The sequence below is a fragment of the Olea europaea genome, unplaced genomic scaffold, assembly GCF_002742605.1.
Source record: "Olea europaea var. sylvestris unplaced genomic scaffold, O_europaea_v1 scaffold2591, whole genome shotgun sequence".
NCBI classification, from domain to species: Eukaryota; Viridiplantae; Streptophyta; class Magnoliopsida; order Lamiales; family Oleaceae; genus Olea; species Olea europaea.
In genome coordinates, this window is record NW_019244218.1 from 1 (window position 1) to 25,981 (window position 25,981).

The 25,981-nt window shown below is 34.3% G+C and overlaps 3 protein-coding genes across 3 annotated transcripts in view; 2 read left to right on the plus strand and 1 right to left on the minus strand.

The window, feature by feature from the left end:
- Nucleotides 1–840: 840 nt before the first annotated feature.
- On the plus strand, nt 841–9,507 carry LOC111382952 (GTP-binding protein YPTM2). Its single transcript, XM_023006999.1, has 8 exons — nt 841–1,024; nt 7,037–7,109; nt 7,569–7,616; nt 7,716–7,763; nt 8,234–8,305; nt 8,381–8,536; nt 8,807–8,910; nt 9,208–9,507. Exons 1-8 carry the CDS (start codon nt 1,011–1,013, stop codon nt 9,302–9,304), a joined length of 612 nt encoding a protein of 203 aa, XP_022862767.1. The 5' UTR covers nt 841–1,010; the 3' UTR covers nt 9,305–9,507.
- A 5,061-nt stretch (nt 9,508–14,568) lies between these two features.
- Nucleotides 14,569–19,667, minus strand: LOC111382953 (RGG repeats nuclear RNA binding protein A-like). The gene is made up of 7 exons (XM_023007000.1): nt 19,258–19,667; nt 18,012–18,327; nt 17,747–17,812; nt 17,257–17,386; nt 16,166–16,324; nt 16,025–16,072; nt 14,569–15,057 (listed from the first exon to the last, which is right to left on the minus strand). The coding sequence occupies exons 1-7, from the start codon at nt 19,442–19,444 to the stop codon at nt 14,881–14,883; spliced, it is 1,083 nt and encodes a 360-aa protein (XP_022862768.1). The 5' UTR covers nt 19,445–19,667; the 3' UTR covers nt 14,569–14,880.
- A 5,352-nt stretch (nt 19,668–25,019) lies between these two features.
- LOC111382954 (ubiquitin carboxyl-terminal hydrolase 3-like) overlaps nt 25,020–25,981 on the plus strand; it is a 9,556-nt gene continuing 8,594 nt past the window's right edge. The window contains exons 1-3 of the mRNA XM_023007001.1: nt 25,020–25,139; nt 25,236–25,367; nt 25,709–25,747. Coding sequence (XP_022862769.1) covers nt 25,074–25,139; nt 25,236–25,367; nt 25,709–25,747 — 237 coding nt within the window. The 5' untranslated portion in view covers nt 25,020–25,073. The remainder of the gene's footprint in view (nt 25,140–25,235; nt 25,368–25,708; nt 25,748–25,981) is intronic.

The window sequence follows — 25,981 nt, forward strand, 5'->3', positions numbered from 1 at the left end:
AACAATGTGTAAGAGTAACATCAATGTTTGCTTGTTCTTTATAAGTTACAATGCAATGTTATTTAAAAGTTAAAACCGAGAAATCAAACTAAACCAAACCGAACCGAAGTGGTTTGGGTTGGTTCGGTTTAAGAATTAGAGTGGGTTGGTTTTGGTTTTAATTTCATTCAAACCGACTACTTTGGTTTGGTTTTGGGTTTAGGTCAAAACCAACCCAAACCAAACCACGCCCAGGCCTACGAGCTTTAAATATCAATTGAAATTTACAACAAAATCAAGTTTCTCATTATTTGCTCCAAAGGGTTTATTCTTAACATAAACTTGCCCCCAATCATGTTGTGGTGTAAAATATTTTTACTTTAGTGAGTATACAAAAGATGAGCGTATTAAATTAATTTATTTTCACATTTAATTTAAAATAATATGAAAAGCTTTGGTCATTACAAATGATGAAACTTTTTGTACCGAGCGTCTGTTTGGCACCCTTTCTTTCAAATTTGAATATTTGAAATAGTGTTTTGTTGAAGAATGTACAGTTGAAAAGAAATTTTTCTCGATTTTAGTGTAATAGTATTTTATGAAAAATTGTGTGATTAAAAGTAAGAATAGAGAGAAAAAATTGAAAGAGAAAGAGGGTCAAACGAGAGCGTTTAGTGCGCATCGCGTTGTACCAGGATTCTTGAAGAGAAAATGAACAAGACAAAAGGTAGAGACAAATTTTAAAAAGAAAGAAAATACAAGGGCATGTTCGTAAATGGAGCACAGCACATGACACGCGGCAAGCACTGCTTTACTGTGCCACGTCACGGCCACCATTTTCACACTTTTAGACATTTTCTTGGAAATTCAAAACTCCTCAACCCCACGATCCTTCCAATTCAACTCTCTCCATAAATGTCTCTATATTCCCCGATTCATATATTCCGTTAAACCTTCGCTGGAAGCCAGAAGTACCCGTTCATCTTCTCGTCAATCTCTTTTTGTAGTTGATCTCGAATTTCACATCGGCCATGAATCCAGAATAGTAAGTCCTAGTTTTATCCATTCGATTTATATGTCATATGATATGATTCGACTAGATCTGTGTACATTTGTTCGTACGTTTCCAATATTTTTATCGTAAAGTATTTATTTTATTGATTTATTATTATTATTATTATTTGGTGATTTGATGTGGGCCTACTTGAATCGATGTAATTATGATACGATCGGGAACCCATTGGCTTCTGGTAGTTTTTAATTGGAACTGTAGATCCCTACAAAAGAGTTATCTAATCGGATCCTAAAATTGGATGGATAATCAGACGATATGGAAGAACTCAGCTGAATCTATGGAAATAAACCTTCCTTTGTCTATATTTTATATATGTAACGGTGGATCAGCTGTTTTTATAGATATAAGGGGAGTGTTTGGAAGGTATTGACGTTGTAGCTGTTCAGAATTGGTTTAGCTAATTGATAAAAATGTAAGGCAGTGTTAACTATTAACTTTAAGCACACATTTCAATGAACTCACAACTATTATCAAATTTTCAACCAGTCGGCTTATTAACTCTGATAATCTGATTTTTAGCAGACAAGGGCTTAATGTATTTGAAGTCCTGGTACCTTTTATTTTCTTTTATGAGTAGCTAATGAGTTTCTAGCTTCTTGTTCTCCAATGGACATATATGTGAATTTTGTTTCATTTATGGCGGTGAGTTTTCAGCTCAGACTTGAACCTCAGTGCCGTGGATAACTTTGAATTGGGGGATAAAGGAATGGTGAAATTTTTGGCTTTTACTTGTGAGAGTTTTTACTATTTTATCCTACTTAAAAAGCTAAATAACCATGTCTTTGATAGCTAATGCTTGTTTCACCTGCCAGCTATATTACATAAATCTTTTGATATTTTGAAGTGTTGTGATAAGCTCCTTCTTTATCAAGGTAGACAGGCCGTTCTCAATCATGTGACCGTCTTTGGTACCACAAATTTGAGAAGCCTCACGTTTTCACATGAGTCATAAATAAAGTGCCACAAATATATCATCGGCTAACAACCATGGCACCTTTCATCATTTTCCATGTGATATTGATAAAGTGATTGTGATTGCCCTATTTGTCAAGGGTATCCCGAAAAATAGATTTAGCCGAAGATTTGGCATACGTCAGACAGCCTTTTTAGTTATTTTATACTCGATGTTTGTTTGTATCTAAACATCACCAATTCCTACTATCTCAGAGGAAATGTTATTTTCTATCTATAATGCAGTCGCGATGTTTATATATTTTGAAGTCTCTACATGGAGTGATGTGCTAAAATTTTGCAGTATCTTGTTTGAGACGTGAAGATGTCTCCTCATGGATGTAGCAGATAGTCACATCTCCTGAGATAGTGAATAGTGTCTCTTCTCCCTTATTCTTCGACTGTGAACTGCTATGGCTCTGCTCTCATAGAAATTTTCGACAGTTTCTTCTTTAAGTGGCCCTCCATGCCACAGTGATAATACTCGTAAGTAGGCTTTCTTCCATATGTGGATGTACACTTACTTTTACTTCTACATCTTCCCCTGCCTCGACTGCCTCCTTGTTGTCTTTCCCAATTTTTTATGACGAGAGCACGTGATTAGTTCGTGTCGACATCCTTTTTTTGCTGGCCTTTCATTAAACAGACATTTTTGACCATAGACATAGTAAGTTTGCCATTAGGTCAACAAGGCTTTATTCCGAGTAGTCTTGGCATGGTACATGTCCTCCATATTCTTCCAAAGAGCATTTGCATCTATTTCTCATGCTACGTGGTGAAAGACACTATGATCAATCCATTGTCGAATTTGATCGATAGTTTTCCTAGTTAGCTTCTTCCATTGTCTCATTGGTAGGCTCAGGGTTTACACTTTTGACTTCTAGGGTAGTACAAATCCTTACAACTAAGGAGGTCTTGAGCTTGATCATAGCTCTCGAGGAAGTTGACAACGACTTGATCAAAATTGAAGCTGTATCAGAAACTATAGGGGCCAATTGATATTTCTGATTTTGATACCACTTGTTGAGATTCTCTAATCATGAAAGAAAAGGTCAAAGAGGGAAAATTATTCTATTTCTTACTGAATAATATTTACAAGAGAGTTTATAAACTATAATAAAATATAAAAACCTCTCAACGAAGTGGACTCCCTTTTTTTCAATACTTTCGGTGCAAAATACTTCTTTTATAAGAAATTTTATGCTGCCCACCGCATCAAATTTTCGACAAAAATTGCAAAATTGGATGTCTTTACTCTATACATAATTTAGTTTAGTTGATGGCCGAAGACAAACAAAGTGGTTGCGTCCTTTCTGTGCATATAGAGGCCGAGATTTAAGAGAATTTCAATTCAAATTTTCCACTTGTATGGTGAGCCTTTTTCATTAAGAAAATGAGCAATAGCGGTTGGAAACAATTGCGATTGAAAATCAACTATTGCGGCTGGACATATCAATTGGTAGCTTCCTTGCAATTACTGTCTATTTGGTTGTCTGGTAAACAACCAAATAGAGGCAAGTACACTTCCAGAGATTTCGATGACTGCTATGGAAGACACCGCATACGACATGAGAAGATGGTCCCATGCACCCTACAACATAACGGAGTAACAGAGATAATGAATTGGAAGATCATGAAAAAATTCTAAAGCATGCTCAATAGGCTAAGTTGCTAAAGTCATTTTGGGGATAAGTTGTTCAAACCGCCTACTACCTGATCAACAGATCACCCTTATTACCGTTGAATTTTAAAATTCCTGAGAAAATATGATCTGGTAAGAATACCTCGTATTCTCACATGAGAGTAATTGGTTGTTTAGCCTATACACGTATCTAAGAAGCTAAGATAGAAGTTTGATGCAATGACCACTCCATGCATCTTTATATGCAATGAAGATAAGGAATTTGGATATAGATTATGAGACCTAAAGATAGAGGTCATCAGAATCAGAGACATAGTGTTTCATAAAAATTAGACATTAGAAGATATTGAAAAGCCCACAATGTCTCCTAATTCCAATTTCAGTGCCCACCATAGATAATGATTAGGTACATGAGTAAATGCTAGAAGTAGAACAAGATGAAGTAGAGGATATTAATTTAAGGAAGTCACAATCCTCTTCACCAGAAGCTGCAAGACCATCACATGAATCAGATGATGGTGCACTCTTGAAACTAGCACTGCACAAGCATGAAGACTTGAACGAGGTTGAATATCATCAATGAGGTATTCAGAGTTTGAGTACTTTTTGCTTTTTGATAAAGGGGAACCAGAGAGCTTGCAGGAAGTACAATCTCATATGGACAAAGTCAAGTGGATGCAAAATGAGATGGAATCACTATGGAAGAATCAAACATATGAGTTAGTTGAGCTTCCAAAGGGAAAGAGGTAGTAAGGAATAAATGGGTGTCAAGCTCAAGAAAGATGGCAGTGGAAAGGTGGTGAAAGTAAAGCCTGGTTTCTAGTCAAAGGATTTCTACATGAAAAGGAAATCGATTTTGATGAAATTTTTTCACCTGTTGTAAAGATAGCCTTTGTTCGAGCTATCCTTAGATTAGTAGCCAGATTGAATCTAGAGTTTGAACAAATGGATGTGAAGACAACATTTTTTCATGGTGATCTACATGAAGAATTTTATATGGAATAGCCAGAAGGTTTTGGAGTTTCAGGAAAAGAGAACTTTGTTTGCAAGCTAAAGAGGAGCTTGTATGGCCTCAATTAAGTACTAACACATTGTACAAAAAGTTTAACTCATTCATGGCGAGCCAATGCTACAAAAGAATTGTTGCAAATCAGTTTGTTTATATTTAGAGATTTCTGGATGGTGTCTTCGTTGATCTTCAATTGTTTATAGACATATTGGTTGGACAAGATGCAAAGAAAATCAGCAATGAAGGAGCTCTCCAAGTCCTTTGACATGAAGGACTTAGGTCCAGCTCATCAGTTTTTGGGAATGCACATAATTCGAGACAAGAAGAATAAAAGGTTATGACTATCTCAAGAAATGTTGAACGAGTGATCAAGAGATTCAACATGTATAATTCCAAACGTGTCTACGTTCCACTGGCCAACCGCTTCAAGTTGAGCAAAAATTCATGCCCCTCATCTAAGAAAGAGATGGAGGAGATGTCATTAATACCTTATTCTTCGGCAGTTAAAAGCTTAATATATGCAATTTTATGTACGAGGTCGGATATTATTCATGCAATGAGCATGGTGAATCCCGTTTTCTCTAATCCTAGGAAGGAAAATTGGAAGGGAGTATCACTTTCGATTGGCTTTCTTTGTTTGGTTCCCCTGAATTGAATCTAATCTTTTTGCCCTACCAACTCTTTTTCCATAAGAAAAATTTGTTGATCATTATATTGAAGAGTTTTGTTCTTTCCAAAAAATCGATTGTAGAACCCAGAGCATCAACTTTCCAAACCTCAGGGCAACCTTTCTCGAGAAGTGAGTGATTTCGACTAAGGTGGATTCTAAGGAACCTCAAGGGTCTATCAAAGTCATGTCCATGCTAGGGGGAGTTGATCTAATTATGGAAGGATATACGAATTTAGATATGGCTGGAGATCTCGATAGTAGAAAATCTACTTCAGGTTTTATCTACATTTTTGCAGGGAGAGTTGTGTCATGGCATTCAATACTGCAGAAGTGTTGCTTTATCTGCAACAGAAGCATAATATATTGTAGCAGCGGAAGCTGGTAATGGTAAAGAAATCTTGTGGTTAAATAGATTTCTCCAAAAAGTAGGGATAAAGCAGAAATATTACAAAGTATATTGTGACAGTCAGAGTGCTTTAGACTTGAGTAAGAACTCAATTATCATTCTCGGACAAAGAACATTGGCATCCATTGTCATTGGATTCTAGAGTTGATAGGTCAACAACTGTTGAGACTAGTGAAGACCCTCGTCTCTGGGTGCCTAGTATCCACCGCAAGCCTTTCCTTGTTCGAACCTCGCCCTTCTAAGGCGGACTTTCTCTAGAATGGAGCAATCAAGAAGTAGCAGCAACGAGAAGTAAAGTTTTGATATAGTCTAGTAAAGGGGCTGGTTTATCCACGCAAATGAGAATCTAGTGAACATATTGACGAAGTTAGTTCCAAGGGAGAAGCTAGGACTATGCAGATACATAGTTGGGATGGTTGTCAAATAACAATTGATTTAGACGCACATGGATGGGGGAATTGATGTGTCTAGCCGCAATAGTTGATTTTTGGTCACATTTGTTGATTTTCTAGCCGCAATTGTTTACTTTCTTAATGAAAAAGGCTCCACCATGTAAGTGGAAAATTTGAATTTAAATTCTCTTATATCTCATTTTCAATATGCACAGGAAGGAGGAAACCGCTTTGTTTGATTTTGGTCATCAATTCAACTAAATTATATACATAGTAAAGACAATCAATTTTGTAGTTTTTGTTGAAAATTTGGTGCGGTAGGTGCAAAAAAAATTCTTATAAATAGAAGATATATTTTGCACAGTAAGTATGGAAAAAAAGGTAGTCCACTTTGTTCAAGAGTTTGTTTTATTAGAGTTTGTAAACTCTCTTGTAAATTTCATTCAGTAAGAAATAGAATAGTTTTCCCTCATATAACTTCCCTTTTGTGATGAGAGAATCACAACATGAAGATCCAAATATCTTTACTTTTAAAGTTTAGGTCCTGTCGCAGTGTAGGCCCAGCATGCTAAAGGGGAACATGAATTAACATGTGGATTTAGGGCATCTACAACTCTTGTGCCTTGTAACACTTGTTTGCACTTTTTTCATTTTCCACTTTCATTGTGGTGGAGTTGGTTTATATCTAATCGTGATATAGATTCTGTTCTTTTCTCTTTCCCTTATTTTGCAGAATTGAATGATGCCCTAGATTGTTGTTATCTTGTTGTATATGAAATTATGGAATGTGACGCTTTTGTTCTACTTTGTTTCACACTTTTTATCTCCAGAATTCCGATTTCTTTCAAATATATAAATTCTTTTTTCATCTCCTATATTAAAATGTGCACTCACTTTGCGTTTCATCTGCAGTGACTACCTTTTTAAGCTTTTGCTTATTGGAGATTCTGGTGTAGGCAAATCATGTCTTCTTCTGAGGTTTGCTGTAAGTTCTTAATTCATCTTTGATATGATCTGTCCTTTGAGCTACATAATATCTGTCTAATCTATTCGTTTTTACTTGGTAGAATTACTCATTAAGCCCCTATTTGGTTTTGCTAAAAATCATATCTTTAGTTAATTTTTGATAGAAATTGATGAAATGTGTGATTGAAAGTTGATAAAAAAAATGTGGGTTCCATAAAATGTGTGGTTGAAATGAATTTGTATAAAAAAAATGAGTGTTAAAAAATGGGGACCAAATGGGATCTAAATTGTTTCTATTGGAGGGGTTATTGTGTAAAATTCCATATTGGCATGTTGGGTAGGGATAGCATTGGGCAATGGACAATATTAAGAAAGAAAATGAAGCTAAAATCTTGTTTGTTATGGTGTCCACTCGTGTTTAATATTGAATATTAAACGTATACTCATTTCCTAACTATGATTTTATCTTTGTTTTCAGGATGATTCCTACCTTGAAAGTTACATTAGTACCATTGGGGTAGACTTTGTAAGTGATTAGTTCTAATATGGTATTTGCTTGCTTTGCGTGGTTTAGCAATTACAGAATTTTAAGCGTCATGATAACTTCTCATTTTCGATGATGTAGAAAATACGCACAGTGGAACAGGATGGAAAAACCATTAAACTCCAAATTGTAAGTATTTGAATTACCTGATTATATGGCCGTATATGATGGATTGATCTCAACTAGGGTTCCAACTTCCCAAGATGTGAATCCTGTTTATTTCCCTTTGGCGGAGATATAAGGAAGTAATCCGTCTTCCCTTGAATGGTAGCCCTTTTAGGGATTAAAGAGAGATCAGCGCATGGTCGGAGTTAAGATGGAGGAGTAGTCATCCAAAAAAAAAATGGAAAATCAGTTGTTTTGGGGGGAAGAGAGTGAAATTTTTGGAGTGTTAATAGATAATTGGATTGATAAAAAGAATAAAAGAACAGAGAATTATAAAATTGTGTTTTATATTTCTAGGCATTGAGCTATAACTTTCTTTTGCTCATAGCTTTTCACAAAACCATCATGGCCACTGTCTTGATCTTATGTCTGTTTTAACTATTTACTCTTTGATTTGATTTGATATTTCCATTTCTGCTTTTTGGTACATGCAGTGGGATACTGCCGGGCAAGAACGTTTCAGAACGATAACTAGCAGCTACTACCGTGGGGCCCATGGCATCATTGTAAGCAGTTCCCCTTTTCATGCAAGTGTAGTTTCCATGAGATAGATTAGGCTTATCCTGGTGCACTTTTATCAGGTAGTTTATGATGTGACTGACCAAGAGAGCTTCAACAATGTCAAGCAATGGTTGAGTGAAATTGACCGATATGCCAGCGACAATGTTAACAAGCTCCTTGTTGGAAACAAGTGTGATCTCACAGCACAGAAAGTTGTGTCTACAGAAATAGCCAAGGTAAGTCGACGCACCTTGTATTTTAGGTTCTCACATGTAAAACATGTAAAACATGTTTGTTCTTTAACATAGTGCTTGACAGGACTAGATGAATAAGAAGTCCTGTTCTTTTCCGAATCAAGAAAAGGTCATGTTCAGTATTATATAATAGTGGACAACAAACATGTGCCAAGTTTCTAAACAACGTAAATTAGACAAATCTAAACTCATTGGAACAGGCCCATTTTGATGAGCTAGCCACATTGATTTCGAAATTCCTTGTTTGAGCAGGCATTTGCAGATGAAATTGGAATTCCTTTCATGGAAACAAGTGCGAAAAATTCAACTAATGTGGAGCAGGCTTTCATGGCTATGGCTGCTGCTATTAAGAGCAGGTAAGACATTTTACAGTGTGTAGTGTATCAAACATGGCTAAGCTTAAAACGTTTACTTTTAAGTCCATATGTTCTAAAATAACTAGCCATTTTGATTAGTATGAAATAAATCTCTTAATATGGGAGTTATTTTCACAATAAATAACATTTTTTTCTTAGAAGTAACAAAAAATGGTTGCGTAAAGTTACTGAAACTTTCTATAGAGATCTTCTAAATCTGATCAGTATACCACTTTATTTTGATAACATGCACTGTTTTTCTGATATGGATGATCATCCCTTCCAATGTTCTCTCAGGATGGCCAGTCAACCAGCCATGAACAATGCTCGACCTGCAACCGTGCAAATTCGTGGACAACCCGTTAACCAAAAGTCAGGCTGCTGCTCCTCCTGAAGGGAAAAAGTAAAGTGGTGTCTTTATTCTACTGCACTCTCAAGGAATGTAAAATTATTGTTTCCTCTTTTAGCCCTTTTAAGATGAAAACTCCTTTTACAATGATTTGCTTCTGTCATTACTTTAGCAGTTTCGTTAAGAACATAATTCTTTTCAATGCATTGTGACAGAAATATTTGTGAAGGTTTGTCAGAATTGTTTCACTTTGGTCCCCAATTTTTTTTTTTTTTAATTAATCATTTCTTTTCATTTTGGTTTCAATTTGGGCACGTTGTAGTTTCTCTCTGCAGATCAACTCGTTAACTAAAATTGAGTCTTCTTTTAGTACTAGTTTTCCACCCATGCAATGCACGGGCTATGTCATTTTTTAGGTAATATTACTGTATCAAAATATCTATTTAATTCTTTCAATAAATCTAAAAATTTGATTACTTGTTACGTAAAGGAATGAAGATAAGTATATATTTTTTTTTTTATAAATATTGCGTAAAGAAATGGAGAAAAGTAGGAAAAATAATATAAAAATTTATAGCTCATATAAATTAAAAAGTGATAATAATTTTATTAGGAATTTTTATGTCCAAAAAGAAAAATAATTGACGTCATGCACATAAATTTTTTTTAAAGAAAATGATGTAAATTATATGGAGAAAATTATTGCGACAAAATAATAAATATTAATAAAATAATTGATTTTTTTTAAAGAAAAAAGACGAGTTATACGTATTTTTAAACGCACACGTTTGATGTATATTAACTATCTTCGATATTCATTTAAATCATTCGATGTGTCTATAATATAGTTTTCGAAATGAGTTTCATGAGAACATAGAAAATTTATGGTAGATTTTTATAAAAAACTAAATAAATCATCAAGCGAAAAAAAAAAAGTTATCAATCACCCAATGAATTAAAAAATTGACACATAGCATCATTTAATATATATATAATTGTACGGTAGTTGAATGTATAAATCTTATATATTCTCTCAAAACTCATTTTGAGAACTATATTATAGACATATCGAATTATCTAAATAAATATCGAAAATAGTTAAACGTATATCAAACGTATGTATTAAAAAATAGGGTAATTAGCACAAAACGTCCCTAATTTTCAATGTTTTTGTGGAAAAGGTTCTACCTTTCATTTTTTGACGGATTATACCCTCACCTTTACCTTTTTTTTTTTTTATCCAAAACGTCTTTCTGTCAACTCCCCGTTAAAATGCTCCGTTAAATAAAAATTATAATTAGCACAAAAAGTCCTTACCTTTCAATATTATTGTGCAAAATGTCCCTACCTTTCATTTTTTAGCATAATTGGCAAAAAAGGTCCCTACCATTCAATGTTATTGTGCAAAACGTTTCTACCTTTCATTTTTAGCATTTTCACCCCCACCTTTTACCTTTTATTGCGCAAAAGGTCCTTTTTATCCATTTTTTCAATAAAATGACGATTTTACCCTCCTATTCAAATAAAACAAAAAGAAAATAAAAGAAAAATAAAAAATAATTGCAAAACATTATAGATAAGTCCTAAATTCTCCATCAAGTCACCACCTATAGATCCATATAGCACTACCTTTCGATCACAACACCTATCGGATTCCACCACCACCAGCCTTGCTTCACTCTCCCCAATATCCTTCTCCATAGTATGTCACCAATCTGTCCGAAACAACCACATTTACGGTGGTGGAGTCCGATGGGCATGGTGGCCGAAAGGTGGTATTATGTGGATTTATAGTTGGCAACTTGATAGGTTGTGAAAGTGGTGGTAGTTGAGAATTTATGATTTCTTTGTAATTTTTTAAAAATTTAAGGACTATGATTGCAGGTGGTAATTCATCTTTTCTTTTTGTTTTATTTCAATAGGAGTGTAAAATCATTATTTTATTGAAAAATTGATGAAAATGACCTTTTGCATAATGAAAGGTGAAAGGTAAGGGTGAAAATGATAAAAAAGATGAAATGTAGACACGTTTTGCACAATAACATTGAAAAGGGAGAGACCTTTTGTGCTAATTATGCCAAAAAATGAAAGGTATGAACGTTTTGCACAATAATATTGAAAGGTATGGACCTTTTGTGCTAATTACCTTTTGATTTAACGGAGCATTTTAACAGGGAGTTGACAGAATGACGTTTTGGGCAAAAAAAAGATAAATGTAAGGGTGTAATCCGCCAAAAAACGAAAAGTAGGGACTTTTTCCACAAAAATATAGAAAGGTAGGGACGTCTTGTGCTAATTATCTTAAAAAATTACGTATAATTCGTTTTTTTTCCTTAAAAATCAATTATTTTATTAACATTTATTATTTTTTAGCGACAATTTTCGCAATATGATATATATCATTTTATTAAAAAAATATTATGTGGTATGATGTGAACTAAATTTTTTTTTTTTTTTTATGTAAAAATTTAAATCAGGCAAAATAACAGCATCACTCACGGGTAGGAAGACCATTAATAGTGAATTTAGGAGTGAAGTAAAATATTATGAGATATTCAAGGGTAAAATAGGAAACAAAATACGCCCTGAATGAATAGTGCTCGCCACATTCACTCTTTTATTGTAGTATATGTCAACGATTGTATGGTAGTTGAATGCATAAATCTTCTATATTCTTTCGAAACTCATTTCAAAAACTATATCATAGACATATCGAATTATTTAAATGAATATCGAAAATAGCTGAACGTACATCAAATGTGTGTGTTAAAAAATGCGTATAACTCGTCTTTGTTATTTTTTCACGACAATTTTCTCAATATAATTTACATCATTTTCTAAAAAAAAAATATTATATGATATGACGTCAACTATTTTGTTTTGGAAGTAAAAATTCAAATCAAGCAAAAAAAGCAGCACCACAATGTTGAATATTTTTATTACTCAGTCGAAAAAATGTGGATTAATTTAGTATGGGATATTGAAGGTTAAAATAGTAAAATTCAAAATACGTCCTAAATAAACGGTAATTGGCATATTGCCTCTTTTATAGTAAGTAGGAAAAAAAAAAGAAAAAAAAAAAGAGTAGTGATATTTATGAGATGAACAATAAGAAACCAATTGGGAACCAGATAGGTGTGAAAATAAGGTACTCATAAATGAATAGTAACTCCCACATCCACTCTTTTAAGGTAAATTCTTAAAAAAATTATTTTGTGGTATGACGTCAACTATTTTGTTTTGAACGTAAAAATTCAAATTAGGCAAAACAACAGCACAACAATGTTGAATATTTTTAATACTCAGTTGAAAAGATGTGGATTAATTTAGTATGGGATATTGAAGGGTAAAATAAGAAAACTCAAAATACGTCATGAATGAACAGTAATTGACATATTGCCTCTTATAGTAAGTAGGAAAAAAAAAGTAGTGATATTTATGAGATGAACAGTAAGAAACCAATTGTGAACCAGAGGTGTGAAAACGAGATACTCATAAATGAATAGTAACCCCCACATCCACTCTTTTAAGGTAAAGGGATACGTCAGCTGACTTAGAATTTCTTTTTAAATTTTATCCAATTTAGTCTATTTGCCTCAACCTTCTTCATTTGGATAATGGTGCTATCATAAAATATTGGGATAACTGCAGTCACGACTCCAAATTTTTCAGATATTTACTGGTTTTATTCTAACAAAAGAATAGGAAAGAGAAAGGGTCCCAATTCCATTCTTGCTTGGAAATTTTGTAAAATGCTACTGTTCGTATTTCGTGCTAAAGTTTCCTAATTTCATTATTTCTTAATAAATTTTAAAACCTTTGAAGAATATATACTGTGCCTTTAGGAAACTTTGGACCTTATACTCCATCGTAGGCCTTATGTAGCACTTAATAAAATAATATTACAAGTAAATTTAAAAAAATTTCCTTCTTTTTAAATACATATTCTCCAAAAAATAGTGAGGGCCAAACGGGTTTCCTATTTTTCTCTAATGTGCAACCTATGTTTCCCAAAGTTGGCTCCTCCAATTACAACCACCTATCGTTTCCTTTATTCCACCATTTGATCAACAGGATGAGGATAATCCGCCCCTGCTAATCGACATCAGAGGTTCAGCACCGACTCTAAACAAAAAAAGAATAGAACCTAGTATCAAGAACCATTGAATTTTGGACATTTCTTGATTCTTGAATCGAAATCATGGGTACCTAACCTTAGAACCAATTTTGCCATGTTTTAATAAATATTTATTTTTACAATACTTCCTAACCCAATGACCCAATAGGGTGCAAAGGAAACGATGGGATGTAAAGAAAAATCGAAAATGTTGATTATTATGCTGTTTTCTTTGTTTTAGCATTTATATAAAATACTTCGTTGATTTCTAATTTTTGGTTACTCTCTCCTTGATGTTCAATACGATTTGGCAGCATATTTGGGTAGTTGATAGTTTATTTTATTTTTCTATTTTTGCTAAATGTTAGAAAGATCATATGTATTGCCATCTCACAATTTTTATTTTTTAAATTCTATACGTTAAATGTAAATGGAACTGACTATTCAAGTTCGAGTCAATAGTTATTAGAATCAGAATCGTACCATTTACAACATACATACAATGTAATTAATGATCTTGGATACTCACTTAACTCCTAGGTCTACCTGCACTAGACTTGGAAATAGCGATCTAAATAAGACAAGGAATAAGATCAAATTTCAAATTTTTACGAGTCTAGACGACCTAAATGTAGAAAGGCATAAAGTGTGGCAGAGTCAAAATTTGTCTAATCGAACTTTTTTTAATAAATGCTCAGATGAGAGCTCCTAGAAAATTGTTTGTTCAAAGAAATACAAGAATCCGATCCTTGAGAATTCAATGATTTCAAGAAAGGGTTCTATTTTAGGCCCTGTTTGAGCTCCATTATTTACTCATTAGAATGAAAAATATGACTGTTATACATCACATCAAGTCATTAAATTTGACTTTTTATCTCTTGTAAAACCATAACGACTATATTTTTCATTCTCATTTTTACAATAATGTGACTCAAACGGGATAATTTGCAGTTTTCATTCTAACTGCAGTAAAAAAAGATGCCAGTAGGCCAAAATTTTGAAGCTCAATGCAGAGGAAAATCATATATACTTCCTAACGATCAACATAAACTACTGTAGAAGATAAAACTTGTGCAGATCCGATGGCTTGGTGATTGGAATATATTTAACTGGTGATCTTCCTGTATTTCTATTAGTTGGAGAGATGATCAGATGATGCAACAGCAACACCAGATAAATGCCAAGTACGACAGGCACTGAAAACTGGCACGTACAGAAACTTTCAGCAACCCCAATATTTGGAATCAAACAAAACTGTTTCAAATCCAACTCCAAATTTAAAAAACTGACCCATGAACTTGATCAAAGATTTAAAAAATCCCTAATGCTATGACTGAGAGAGAGTTCATGAATGTCAAAGTCCGTAAAAACCCTTTAAACCCATCTAAATTTACACTTAAAATGACTGCAAAGTTTTTCAGATGATTTTCAATGAAGGACAATGGATTGTTATAGCAGACATGACCCATAAAGATACAATCTCGGGAAAGCAGGTTGCAAGCCCTTACTTTCCACCCAAGGAAGGGAACTGTCCAACATCTTCGATAGCTGGGGCTTGCTTGTTGTTCCTATTGCTTCCACCATAGCTTCCTCTACCACGTCCCCTGCCCCTGCCACGGCCACCGGATTGGTACGAGCTCTCCCCTTCAGCCAGCTTCAGAAACTCGTTTATACTTACAGCCTGCACAAGAAGTCGAGAACAAAAACAATTGACAAGTGGAAGAGTTGCATTTAAATCACATTTTTTAACCCAGCTCGAAAATATAGAAGGTTAAAGGTTTAAAAGCAGTTCACTGGTGGTAAAAAATAATTAATTAAATACACACACACACAATAAGATAATTACAGGAATAAGTTAATTTTCACCCATAGAACCAAAAGGTGCATCAACACTAAAAATTGAAGTTCTATGCTGTCAAGAATTTGTTGAACTGAAGTCTAAGCATATGTTCTGGAACGTGTTTATAAACAATAGGGGTTATAAACAAATACAAATGTGTAGTGTCGAAGTGAGTAGTACTTGTGGGTCCTACAAAATGTGTGGATAAAAAGTAGTTTAACCAAAAGTATTTTTGATTTTAAGTGTTTCTAAACACCTTCCCATACATATGCTGCTAAGCACACTATTTTTCTTTCTTCTTAAATTAAAACCCAACTGGTCACCTCGTGGAAGGGAATTTTTCTTTTGCAAAAACATATTAGCATTTGATCATTTTTTACTTTAAATTCAACAAAGCCCTATGGTGGGAACATGACATGTAAATTCAACAAAGTCCAGAGATGAGAGACAATTCTGCTCATGACTCGCACACTATTGATCCAACGACCAACTCCAACAAGAGCAATCTAAATCTCTCAAGCATCTATATAGTTCAATCTTCCTATAGAGTCTTGATACGAAATAAAAAGAATCAAAAAATATAACTGACTCCAATGTCAATAGAAGCCAATATAAATGCTCAATGTTTGCTAGCAGCATCTGGAGACATACATTTGTGTGTCTGCGTAAATTATTTTCTTATGGGGGTGGGAGTTTGAAGCATGTCAATGACCATTCCTTCAGAAATTATCCCCAGATTATGCAGCAAATTTTCATCAAATTGGAAGTAATAGGAAGTGCAACCATGTAGATCAAGACGTGAACATACCTTTTTGGCCTTCTCAACAGCTTCTTTTCGTTTATCTTTATCAGAACCCTGTCCAGTTTGCCAAGATTTTCAGCAGAATCAATAAACTTGATTCTAAGTTACTGAAACTAAATTTAGCATTGATCAAAAGAATAAGCTCACCAATTTGATAAAGACTTCATCATCATTTTTCTTGTTGGACAGAAGGTGCATGGATTCAAGTTCCTTGTCCAAATTGACCTTCCTTTCCTCAGATTTAATAGCGAGCAGTGCCTTTCTCTTCTCTTCCAGTACTTTCTCATACTCCTCCAGAGTCATCACCTGTTGCAGTGGCGGACCACAAATATTGTCATCCATCAGTTAGCTTATCATGGTCATTTGACCCCTTCGCATACAAATCATAGAAGACTCGTATACAAACAATGAGTAGCCCCTTCAGAACAAAGTGGATATACCATTGCTATTTTCCTAGTTGCCAGACAGACTAAATAATAGCATGCACAATATGAGAAACAAAGTACAAAAGACTTGTAGCGCTTTTATAATCATCATTTCCTAACGTTAATTTGCTCCCTACACATAAACTTCTTCCGCGTTTTAACAAAGTTCAAGAGAGAGATCAAGTAAATATATGATTCAGTCACTCTCGTTTTATGGTATAATGCTTGAGTAGCACCACACTCTAGAGAATCTTCCTTTGTTATTTATATAAAAGACCATGTGCAGTAGATCATCAACTCCAGCTATATACAAGCCTCCTTCAATGGACTAAGTTCTAACTTATGTACCGGCATAAGCCATCCAATTCAATAAGGTTCTGATCGTTCATGCCTAATATTGTAGGTATAGTGAGTTTTTCAATTGTGTCATTGATTACATTTCTATGAATTATGGTAGACTCTTGTTGGTATTCACTAAATTGAGCCTCGACTAATTTTCAAGGGATGATTCAAAGTTCCAACAACCTGTGTGCATAACTCACATGTGCATCTAATGTTTTCCGCCTTGCTTTCCTTGTCTCCCAACAAGATTCTACCATAATTCACAAAAGACAGTCTCCAACTGAATGTCAGCAAAGCAAAAATAATGTGATGGCTGCTATAGGCGAAGACTATTTAGTTACTACTAAGTCATTGGAAATTGATAGAAGTTGATCTCTTAATGTCAGTACATGAAACTAATATAATGAATGCAGTTGAAGAAACTAGTTATCAGTGTTTTCCACCCTTTGAGTATACAGTCAGGAATGTCACCTTTTCCTCAGGCTCCTTCTCTTCTTGTTCATTTGCAGAAGAATCCTTGTTAGCATCAGTGACATCTTGTTCAGGTTCCTTCTCAGCATCAATGTTCTTTTCTCCTTCAGTAACAGGTTCTTCAGTTTCCCTGCATTAAGTAACAACATAGAACATTTACTTAAGAATGGTACTCATACTATGTAAATCCCATTCACATATAGCACCTGTTTGAGCTCCTTTCCCTTTTTCTTTTTTTTTTCTTTTTTTTTTTTTTTTTTTTTTTTTTTTTTTTCTTTTTTTTTTTTTTGTGTTTTAATCAAAACTCATTTTTTCCAAAGCTCATCATCAACCACACATCCTCCCATAGAATAATTTTGCACATAAACCTAAAACGTTTCCTTACTTTTTAATTACACCTCCAAAATCACGATTACAAAATCCATTTTTCTCAAAAAGGGTCTCAAATAGGGGCATAATAATAGCTAAACTTTGAGATTCAAGTACTTACTGGGCAATCTCATCAGTGGGTGCCCCCCAATTTCCACGACCAGATCCCTCACGTTTAAACTCGTTTCTGCAACAGAAATAGTGAATAACAAGATGACAAGACAACAACATGAAATTTTGAAATACAACATTATAAGGTTCTGCACAATTCATACCCGGAGAAGTAGGAAAAAAAGGCAAAATTGTAAACTCTTAAAAAAATTTATTCTGAAATTACAAATAAATAAAATTGATAGTAAGGAGTAAAAACTCTATAAATCTCTCACCCGCGCCCAGTTCCGCTGCGGCGATCAAATGCCCTTCGAGGACGTTCACCATCAGGAGTCTCCCCATTACTGAAACCACCACGACGACCACCACGGAAATCCCCACCTCTTGGAGGTCCACCGTGTGGTCGCCTTTCAGATGGATTTCCAGCATCTCCATCTTCTGAAACCCTGTACTGACCAGCAAACCCATTGTTGTTTCCAAATTTATTTTCATTGTCAGCAGAATCTCGATTATATCCACGGCCACGACCACCCCCGCGTCCCGCACCACGACCTCTTCCACGCTGACCACCTTCATTCTTTGCCTCCCTCACTGCTCAAGATGGATAGACACGTAGTGAGTGTTAAACTAGAAAACCAATAAACACCAGAATATCTCCAGTCAGACACAGAATGGAAGAACAGATGATATAGCCTTTGCGAAATAAATGGTTAAAACGAGTAAATGTAAAATGGAGATAATGGGCACTGTCCAGTCCTATTTCTGCTAATAGTGAAATTCAAAATGGAAGCATGAATAGCGATGACAATAACATTCCACAGTAAAACTATCTATGAGAGATCAAAAACATGCAATATACATCAGACATGATTCAGCAGGTGGGAATCCTAAATCGTGCAGTTTCCACAAGAACTCGTAACTGGAGCAAAAACTAAAGACAACAACAATAGAAAGAAAGAAATGATTATTATACAAGCAGGCCAAGGACAAAGTACTGCATCAATAGAAAGCATTATTCTTACACCTGAATATACTACAACTGGAACACTAAATTTGAGCAAATAGACTGTACTTTTATTGATGATAAGAGAGGTACAATCGTGAAAGTTATTGTAACAAGTGTTCATATCTTGGGGAATGCAAAAGATCGTTTTACAAATTTCAAACCATTTAAATATTAATATATTTAATCCATTCCACTCACATTTTCCATAAACTTCGAAGAGATAATGCAAAAATACATTTTTCTAAAGAGACATTCCTACCTTTCTTTCATTTTCAGTGTCCTTAGCAAGGAAACATAAAATATAAAAATTTACACTATGAGAGCACAAGTGCATGTGAAATAACATGAGATTCAAATATCGTTTCGAAGTCCCATCAAATTAATTGAGTTGCACAAACCAACATCCATAAAAACCAATTGAAAATTTTAGAACGTTCACTCAATTAATCCAAAAGCAAAAACAACATAAATGAAGGTGAAAGTGAAAAGGTCAAGTGTAGTAATAATTATTTTACCAGCCTGAGCAGGTGGTAGAGGCTTAGCTGGAAGCCTAGCTTCAGGCTTAGCCGCCTGCTGAGCCTGAACTGGAGCCTTCTTGGCCGGAGCCGGAGCCGGAGCTTTCTGCTGCATAGCAGAAATGAGCAGACTTGGATCCTCCGTGTCATCATCACCCAAAAGATCAAATGGGTTTATAGTGGCCATTTATCAAATTTTCGATAATTAAACAGATAGATAGATAGATAGATAGACACAGTTAAGTGAAGACAATGAGGAATCAAGAAAAATCTCTAGTCACTGGGAATCCATGAAAAATAGATCCTAGAGAGAGGGACATTTTTTACTGTGAGAAAATGCGGCAGACGAACCACGAATGAGAAGATGAAGCAAAACCTAATCCTTCGAACCCCAGTGGATGGGGACTGAATGGGATAAGGTTCATTGCATCTAGCGGACGGTCCGGGTCGGGCCTTGTTTAAGGAAGGCCCAAATCAGCCAAAATTATCTGGGCCGAAACTTCCCTGAGCAACCCAGAAACAATAGCACTAAAATTAAACCCCTGTCTGGTTTCATTCTTTCTTCATTAAAATGAAAAATATAATCGTTATCCATCACATCAAATCACCAAATTTGAATTTCTATCTCTCGTGTGAGGCCCATAACGATTATATTTTTCATTCTTATTCTTTCAAAAATGATAAACAAACAGGGGCTAAATTAGAGGAAATGTCACCAGATACCTACAATTTACTAAAAATTCCCTTTTTACATTACTGCAATATATGTAGTATATCTGAAAAATGGAAAGTATACTCTATCCCATATTTAAGATAGTAATAACTGAAATTATTCCACCAAACACGTCGTATAACCCACCCACAAATTACGTCCTAGTAAATTCCATTCTTCAACTTTACCATTGTACCGCTGAACAAAGAATTTTCGAAAATCAAAACCAAAAACTCTTCAATACTCTCCAAGACCTCCACAAAATCATATCTCAATTCCTTACTCAAGGGTTAATTCTTTTGATTTCTTCTCGTGCTGATGTTGGTTGGGAAGCTGACGAAAGGCAATTCTAGCTATAATATTGAAATACAAGATTTTTGGAATTCAATTATAAGTTAACAAACAAAAGTAGCAGTTATCTGTGTTGGGCACCAACCCTGTTTGCCACTAGTATTCTTTTAATTTGAATTTCTAACTACTGGTGATGGCTTAACAATTCATATAAACAATTAAAGTTGTGATGATTAACATACTTCCATGGGGGAGGTAAAGATAAAGAAGAAAATTTGTAGATCTAATTTGTGTTCAAGTGCATTGATCATTGACATCGAGTAAATAATGCTTTAAAATGTTAAAGTAATGAAACCGATACGTTCGATATAGAAAATATTAAACATTCTGTAAACCTTAACTCAAGCAAAGACATAGAGTTGAGAATGAGTGTTTCTGACATACATGGTGTGGTATACAAATACTCTTAACAGTTTTGAAGTTGAGTTTTAAAGCATCTACGAACTTTGGTCTCGACTCCGGAGAAGCTTCTCGGAGTTGGTTGCGATATGTTTTCTTACCTTCTTATTCAAGGTTTTCATTATTTATATTATCAACTCCATTCTCTTTAGTATGCAAGTAACCATACAAAGGTATGAAGGAGAGAGAGCATGAAAAGAGGAGAATGAAACAAATTATTTCATTTTATATCTTGAGAATAAAAACTATTGACTCAATGGTAAGCATAGAATATAATATATGGTGTCCCAAACTAAGATACAATTAACTTCCTTTCCACTTCTCTAGAATTTGGCTATGCTCATTCTCTTCTCTTCCCAACTTTCTATGCATTTTACAATTTGCATCTTTGATCTAGGAGGTAATATCTCACCATGACATCGACAATTATCTACTTTCCATTAGGTACGATCTCCAAGTAGTACAACAGAACCAGATTAACTACCTAGGTAAATATCCTTCATGCGTATTGGGAACAAAAATTTTATGCTTGTTCACCCTTGTCGTCGATTACAAATAATCCGTGTTTACACAAAACTCCATCCACCTGAAATTGATTGCACGTGTATGTAATCAACTTCAAAGCTTCAACATGTGAGTTATCATCGACATTTGATACAAGAATTCATTTGATGTAGACAACCTGAAATCATGAATTTCATGTTAAGAACTACATGCGATCTCATGTCATTTGTAATAAATCAATGTAATTGTGTACCATTACTGTATAAGTACAAAATCATTATAAATTCAAAGTAATTGTTTTCTTTTCGTATGCCAAGTTGAACAACAATTCATTTCGTGTATTACATAAATCGAAAGTCGCAAAATATCAATCAAATAAATGAACTATCTAAAGGTACTTTTAATTATTCAAATCTAACATTGAGTTTCAATGAGCTCTTTGCGTTAGTTCTCAACATTTTTTTCTAGTTTTGACACAAGTCTTGTGAATGTTCTTTGTGCGATACTCTTGTTCTTTGAAAACCTCATCCATACCACGTTCACCAACTCCATATCTACATCTACACAATAATATAGGTTTCAAGACAAGCTGATATGATCGGGGGAAGGCATTTATAATATTGATCAATGATAAATATACACACTTCATACGATACATAACATCATGTGATATTATTTAGAATCCAAATCGATATTATAGGACTTTTCAAAATTTTGAAAACAATAACCAAATTATTCCTCATGTGTTTTACACAATAACCTATTAAGTATAGAAATAATTTTAACACACGGTCTAATATATTACTCAATGTATCTTGGTGTAAGAATGATAAAATGAATTACCACGTACCGATCGGATTCAAGGATTACAAGCTAATCACCTACAACTAAATATACAATACACAAATTATCAATAAATATAGAAAATCTATTAAATACCCCAGTAGTCGAAATTTTTAGGAAAGATAAATCCTACAAGAACCCTGATAATCGAAGATGGCATTTATTTAATTTTAACAATTCGCTAAATGTGACGTGAAGAAAGCTCTCTTCATCGTGATGGTGATTTTTGAAAGAAGAATCTACTGCTATTACATTGTCTCACTCATTTTGAAAATCCACCTATGAAGTAATAACTTATTGATTGCTGTTCTTGATTCTTGGCTAAGCGTGTTCAGTTACGCCTCAAAATAGGAAAGGTCTTATAGTCAGTATTTCCTTTTTTTTTTATGTGTATGCGTAGTGAAATAAATATATAGCCCTTGTTTGAGCCCCATTTTGAGGGGAAAAATGAATTTTTGAATAGTGTATTGATGTGAAATGTGTGATTAAAAAATAAAGAAAATTTTTAAATTTGCGAGTAATATTATTTTATTGAAGAATGTGTGGTTGAAATTATGTCAATACATTATAGAAGTATTCATTTTCTCCAAAGAATGGGGATCAAACAAGGGCATAATATTATATTACAGTAAAAAATGAATTTGTTTTTTGCTTGTATGTATATATGATTTTTTCCCATTAAATTAATCCACCCATCCTCACTCTGACAATGACTTGTTCAGCAGCAAACTAATAGCCACTCAATGGTGACTGAGCATTATCGGCTTAGAGATAGAAAAAGAAATATAATGGTTGTTGGAGAACATCGACTGAGCATTACCAACGACTGGTAATCTTTTTCGGAGGTGACTGAGCGGTGTTAGTGTAATTCAAAACTATTTTTTAAATTTAGAAATGGAAAAACATCCCCTGGTGTAATCTACAGAGTACTTATCGGAGCAAATAACTTCAATTCTCATCACCCACCCCACGGAATCACCCCCGATTTGTGACTAATTGTGTTATATGCGATCAAATTTTTTTAACATACTTGTGCTATATACAATTAATTATGACCAAATTTGTCTTCTGTATACTGTTTGTCATCGTCTAATTTGTGGATGTATGTCTCTAAGTCGTTAACTTGTGTTATCTTTGACTAACTGTGATTGAATTTATTTTCAGTGTGATTGTCTGTAACCGTTTAATTTGTGTCTATCTAAGTCACTAATTTTTGTTATCTATAACTAATTGTGATCAAATTTATCTTTAGCATGTTTGTCTATAACCAGTCAATCTTAACTATGACAGTATGCAATCAAGTTTTAATCAATCTAGAATTGATCACAACCAGTTACAATAAACACATATTTGATCATAGAGGGTCACCACAAACAAATTAGCATACTTCGCAGACAAACCCCACTAGTCACGACAACCATCACTCTCAATGCATCACCACTATCACCTTCAGCTCAAATCCAAAACCATAAATAATACGCTTACCTCAAACACCACTAGCACTAACACTTACAAACCCTCTTTCATCTATCTTTCTTGTTATATCGTCTCCAATACCCATTTCCCTTCTATCCATCCCCTTCCATTGCCACCTCCTCCTACCTTACGCAGGCAATCGCCAATGCCAAATGGCCACTGTATTGCTCCTCTACAAGCATATCAATCGACAACCATTTCAACACCTTTAGGATTGCTCAAATACATGTATAAACAGACTTAATTACGACAAAAGACTAACAGATCTAATCTTTTTCGATAGATAGAGGAGGAGTTCCTTTCCATTTGTAGAGAGAGAAAGAGAGTCATGCAGCAAAGAGAGAGATGGGTTTCTTTTTCATTTGTAGAGAGAGAAAGCGAGTAATGCCGAAGAAGTTATTTATAATGGAGGTAGGGATAGGAGTGGGGGTGGTAACCTATTAACCACAATATATATATATATACATATCAATCGACAACCATTTCAACACCTTTAGGATTGCTCAAATACATGTGTAAATAGACTTAATTACGACAAAAGACTAACAGATCTAATCTTTTTAGATAGATAGAGGAGGAGTTCCTTTCCATTTGTAGAGAGAGAAAGAGAGTCATGCAGCAAAGAGAGAGATGGGTTTCTTTTTCATTTGTAGAGAGAGAAAGCGAGTAATGCCGAAGAAGTTATTTATAATGGAGGTAGGGATAGGAGTGGGGGTGGTAACCTATTAACCACAATATACATATATGTGTATATATATATATATATATATACACACACACACACATATATGTAAACATATACTAATATATGGGGTGGATCTTATAATTAGGGATGTTAATTTGCCTCGTTGACTCTGGTGACCTAGTAAGATTCAAAAAAGTCTGAACTAGCCTAGCTCAGATAGCACCTTATTCTAGAGCGTTGGCCCGAGCCTGAGCTAGCCTGTGTAGCTTATCGAGTCAACGATCAGTGAGCAAATTAAAAAAATAATGATAATAAATCTTTGGCAGCTGCAATACAGGCAGTAGTGCCTACTGCCTCTTTTTATTAAAAAGAAAAAAAGAGCCTACTTAGTTCGATAAGACCTGGGCTAAAAACTTGAGTTGAACCTAAATTTTTTGGCTAAACAAAAGCTTAGCTCCAGCCAAAAAGCCCAAATCATTTTTACACGAGCCAAAAGCTTCAAGCTTTGTCTTGTGAGCTGGCTCCGCTCGGCTCTACTCATTGACTTCCTTTATTATCAATAGAGGGGTATATATAAGTTTTTATATTAAAAATCTGATTATTGAAAAGTATAATTAAGGCCTGATTTTTGAAATTGAAACTTTAAAGGTTTTGAGGTAATTTTCCCATAATTCTTTAACAAATATAAATGACCAATTTGAAAACATTTAAAACAAGAGGGGTTTCACCTGAAATTGAAAGATAAATTTCCTAAAACCCATGCATGTGCCACAAAAGATGTCCTTACAGAACAAAACTCCTGTTTGATATTCCAGAAAGAGAGACTGCTTTAAAAGGAGAGAAGAAATGGCGGATAGCACATCTGCTAAGAGATGGCTTCCTCTTGAAGCTAATCCTGATGTTATGAACCAGGTTCGATACAATTCCACATCGATTTCCTATATATATATATTAAATAATTATTAACGTATGACGAACTGTTTATGTGAGAAAATTTTTGGTTTGCAGTTTCTCTGGGGACTTGGCGTTCCACTGGATGAGGCAGAATGCTTTGATGTTTATGGATTGGATGAAGAACTTCTGGAAATGGTTCCAAAGCTCGTACTCGCCGTCCTGTTCCTCTACCCTATAACATCACAGGTGATTTGACAAAGAGGAATTTGGCTCAGTGTAAAAAGTTTACTCATAAGAAACTTTACTTATAATTAAATGAGCGTGTAAAATTTATATTTCTTTAATTGATTAAAATTAGAATTTAGAGCAAAATAAGTAACTTACTATTGAAAAATGGGAAAATAGTACCAAACAATATTTGGAACTAAACAAAGTACTTTTTCGTAAGGTTAGCTAAACATGGTCACACAATGCAACTTTTTACTTCAATTGATTCTTAGTTTTGTATCCTTTAAGTTGATCGCTTTTCTAAAGTGTTTACAGTGATTGTATTCGAATTGAGATGACCATTCTTGTTTTTTTTACAGAGCAAAGCGGAGAAGAGAAAACAAGATAGTGGAATAAAGGTGAGCTCGACTTAATTATTGTGTTTATGTTATTATTTGGATGATACATTCCTATTTCTCTTGGAAGATAATCTGTAGGGGGATTTTGTGCTTGAAACCTTGTAATTTTGTAAAATAGGATTAATATTTGGTGGATTTGAATGGAAGATATTAAGTTATCAAAAAATAAGAGTAAATGGTTGGCTTTGAACCTTTTTTTTTTTTATTTTAATTGCGGAGACAAAGTTTTACTAG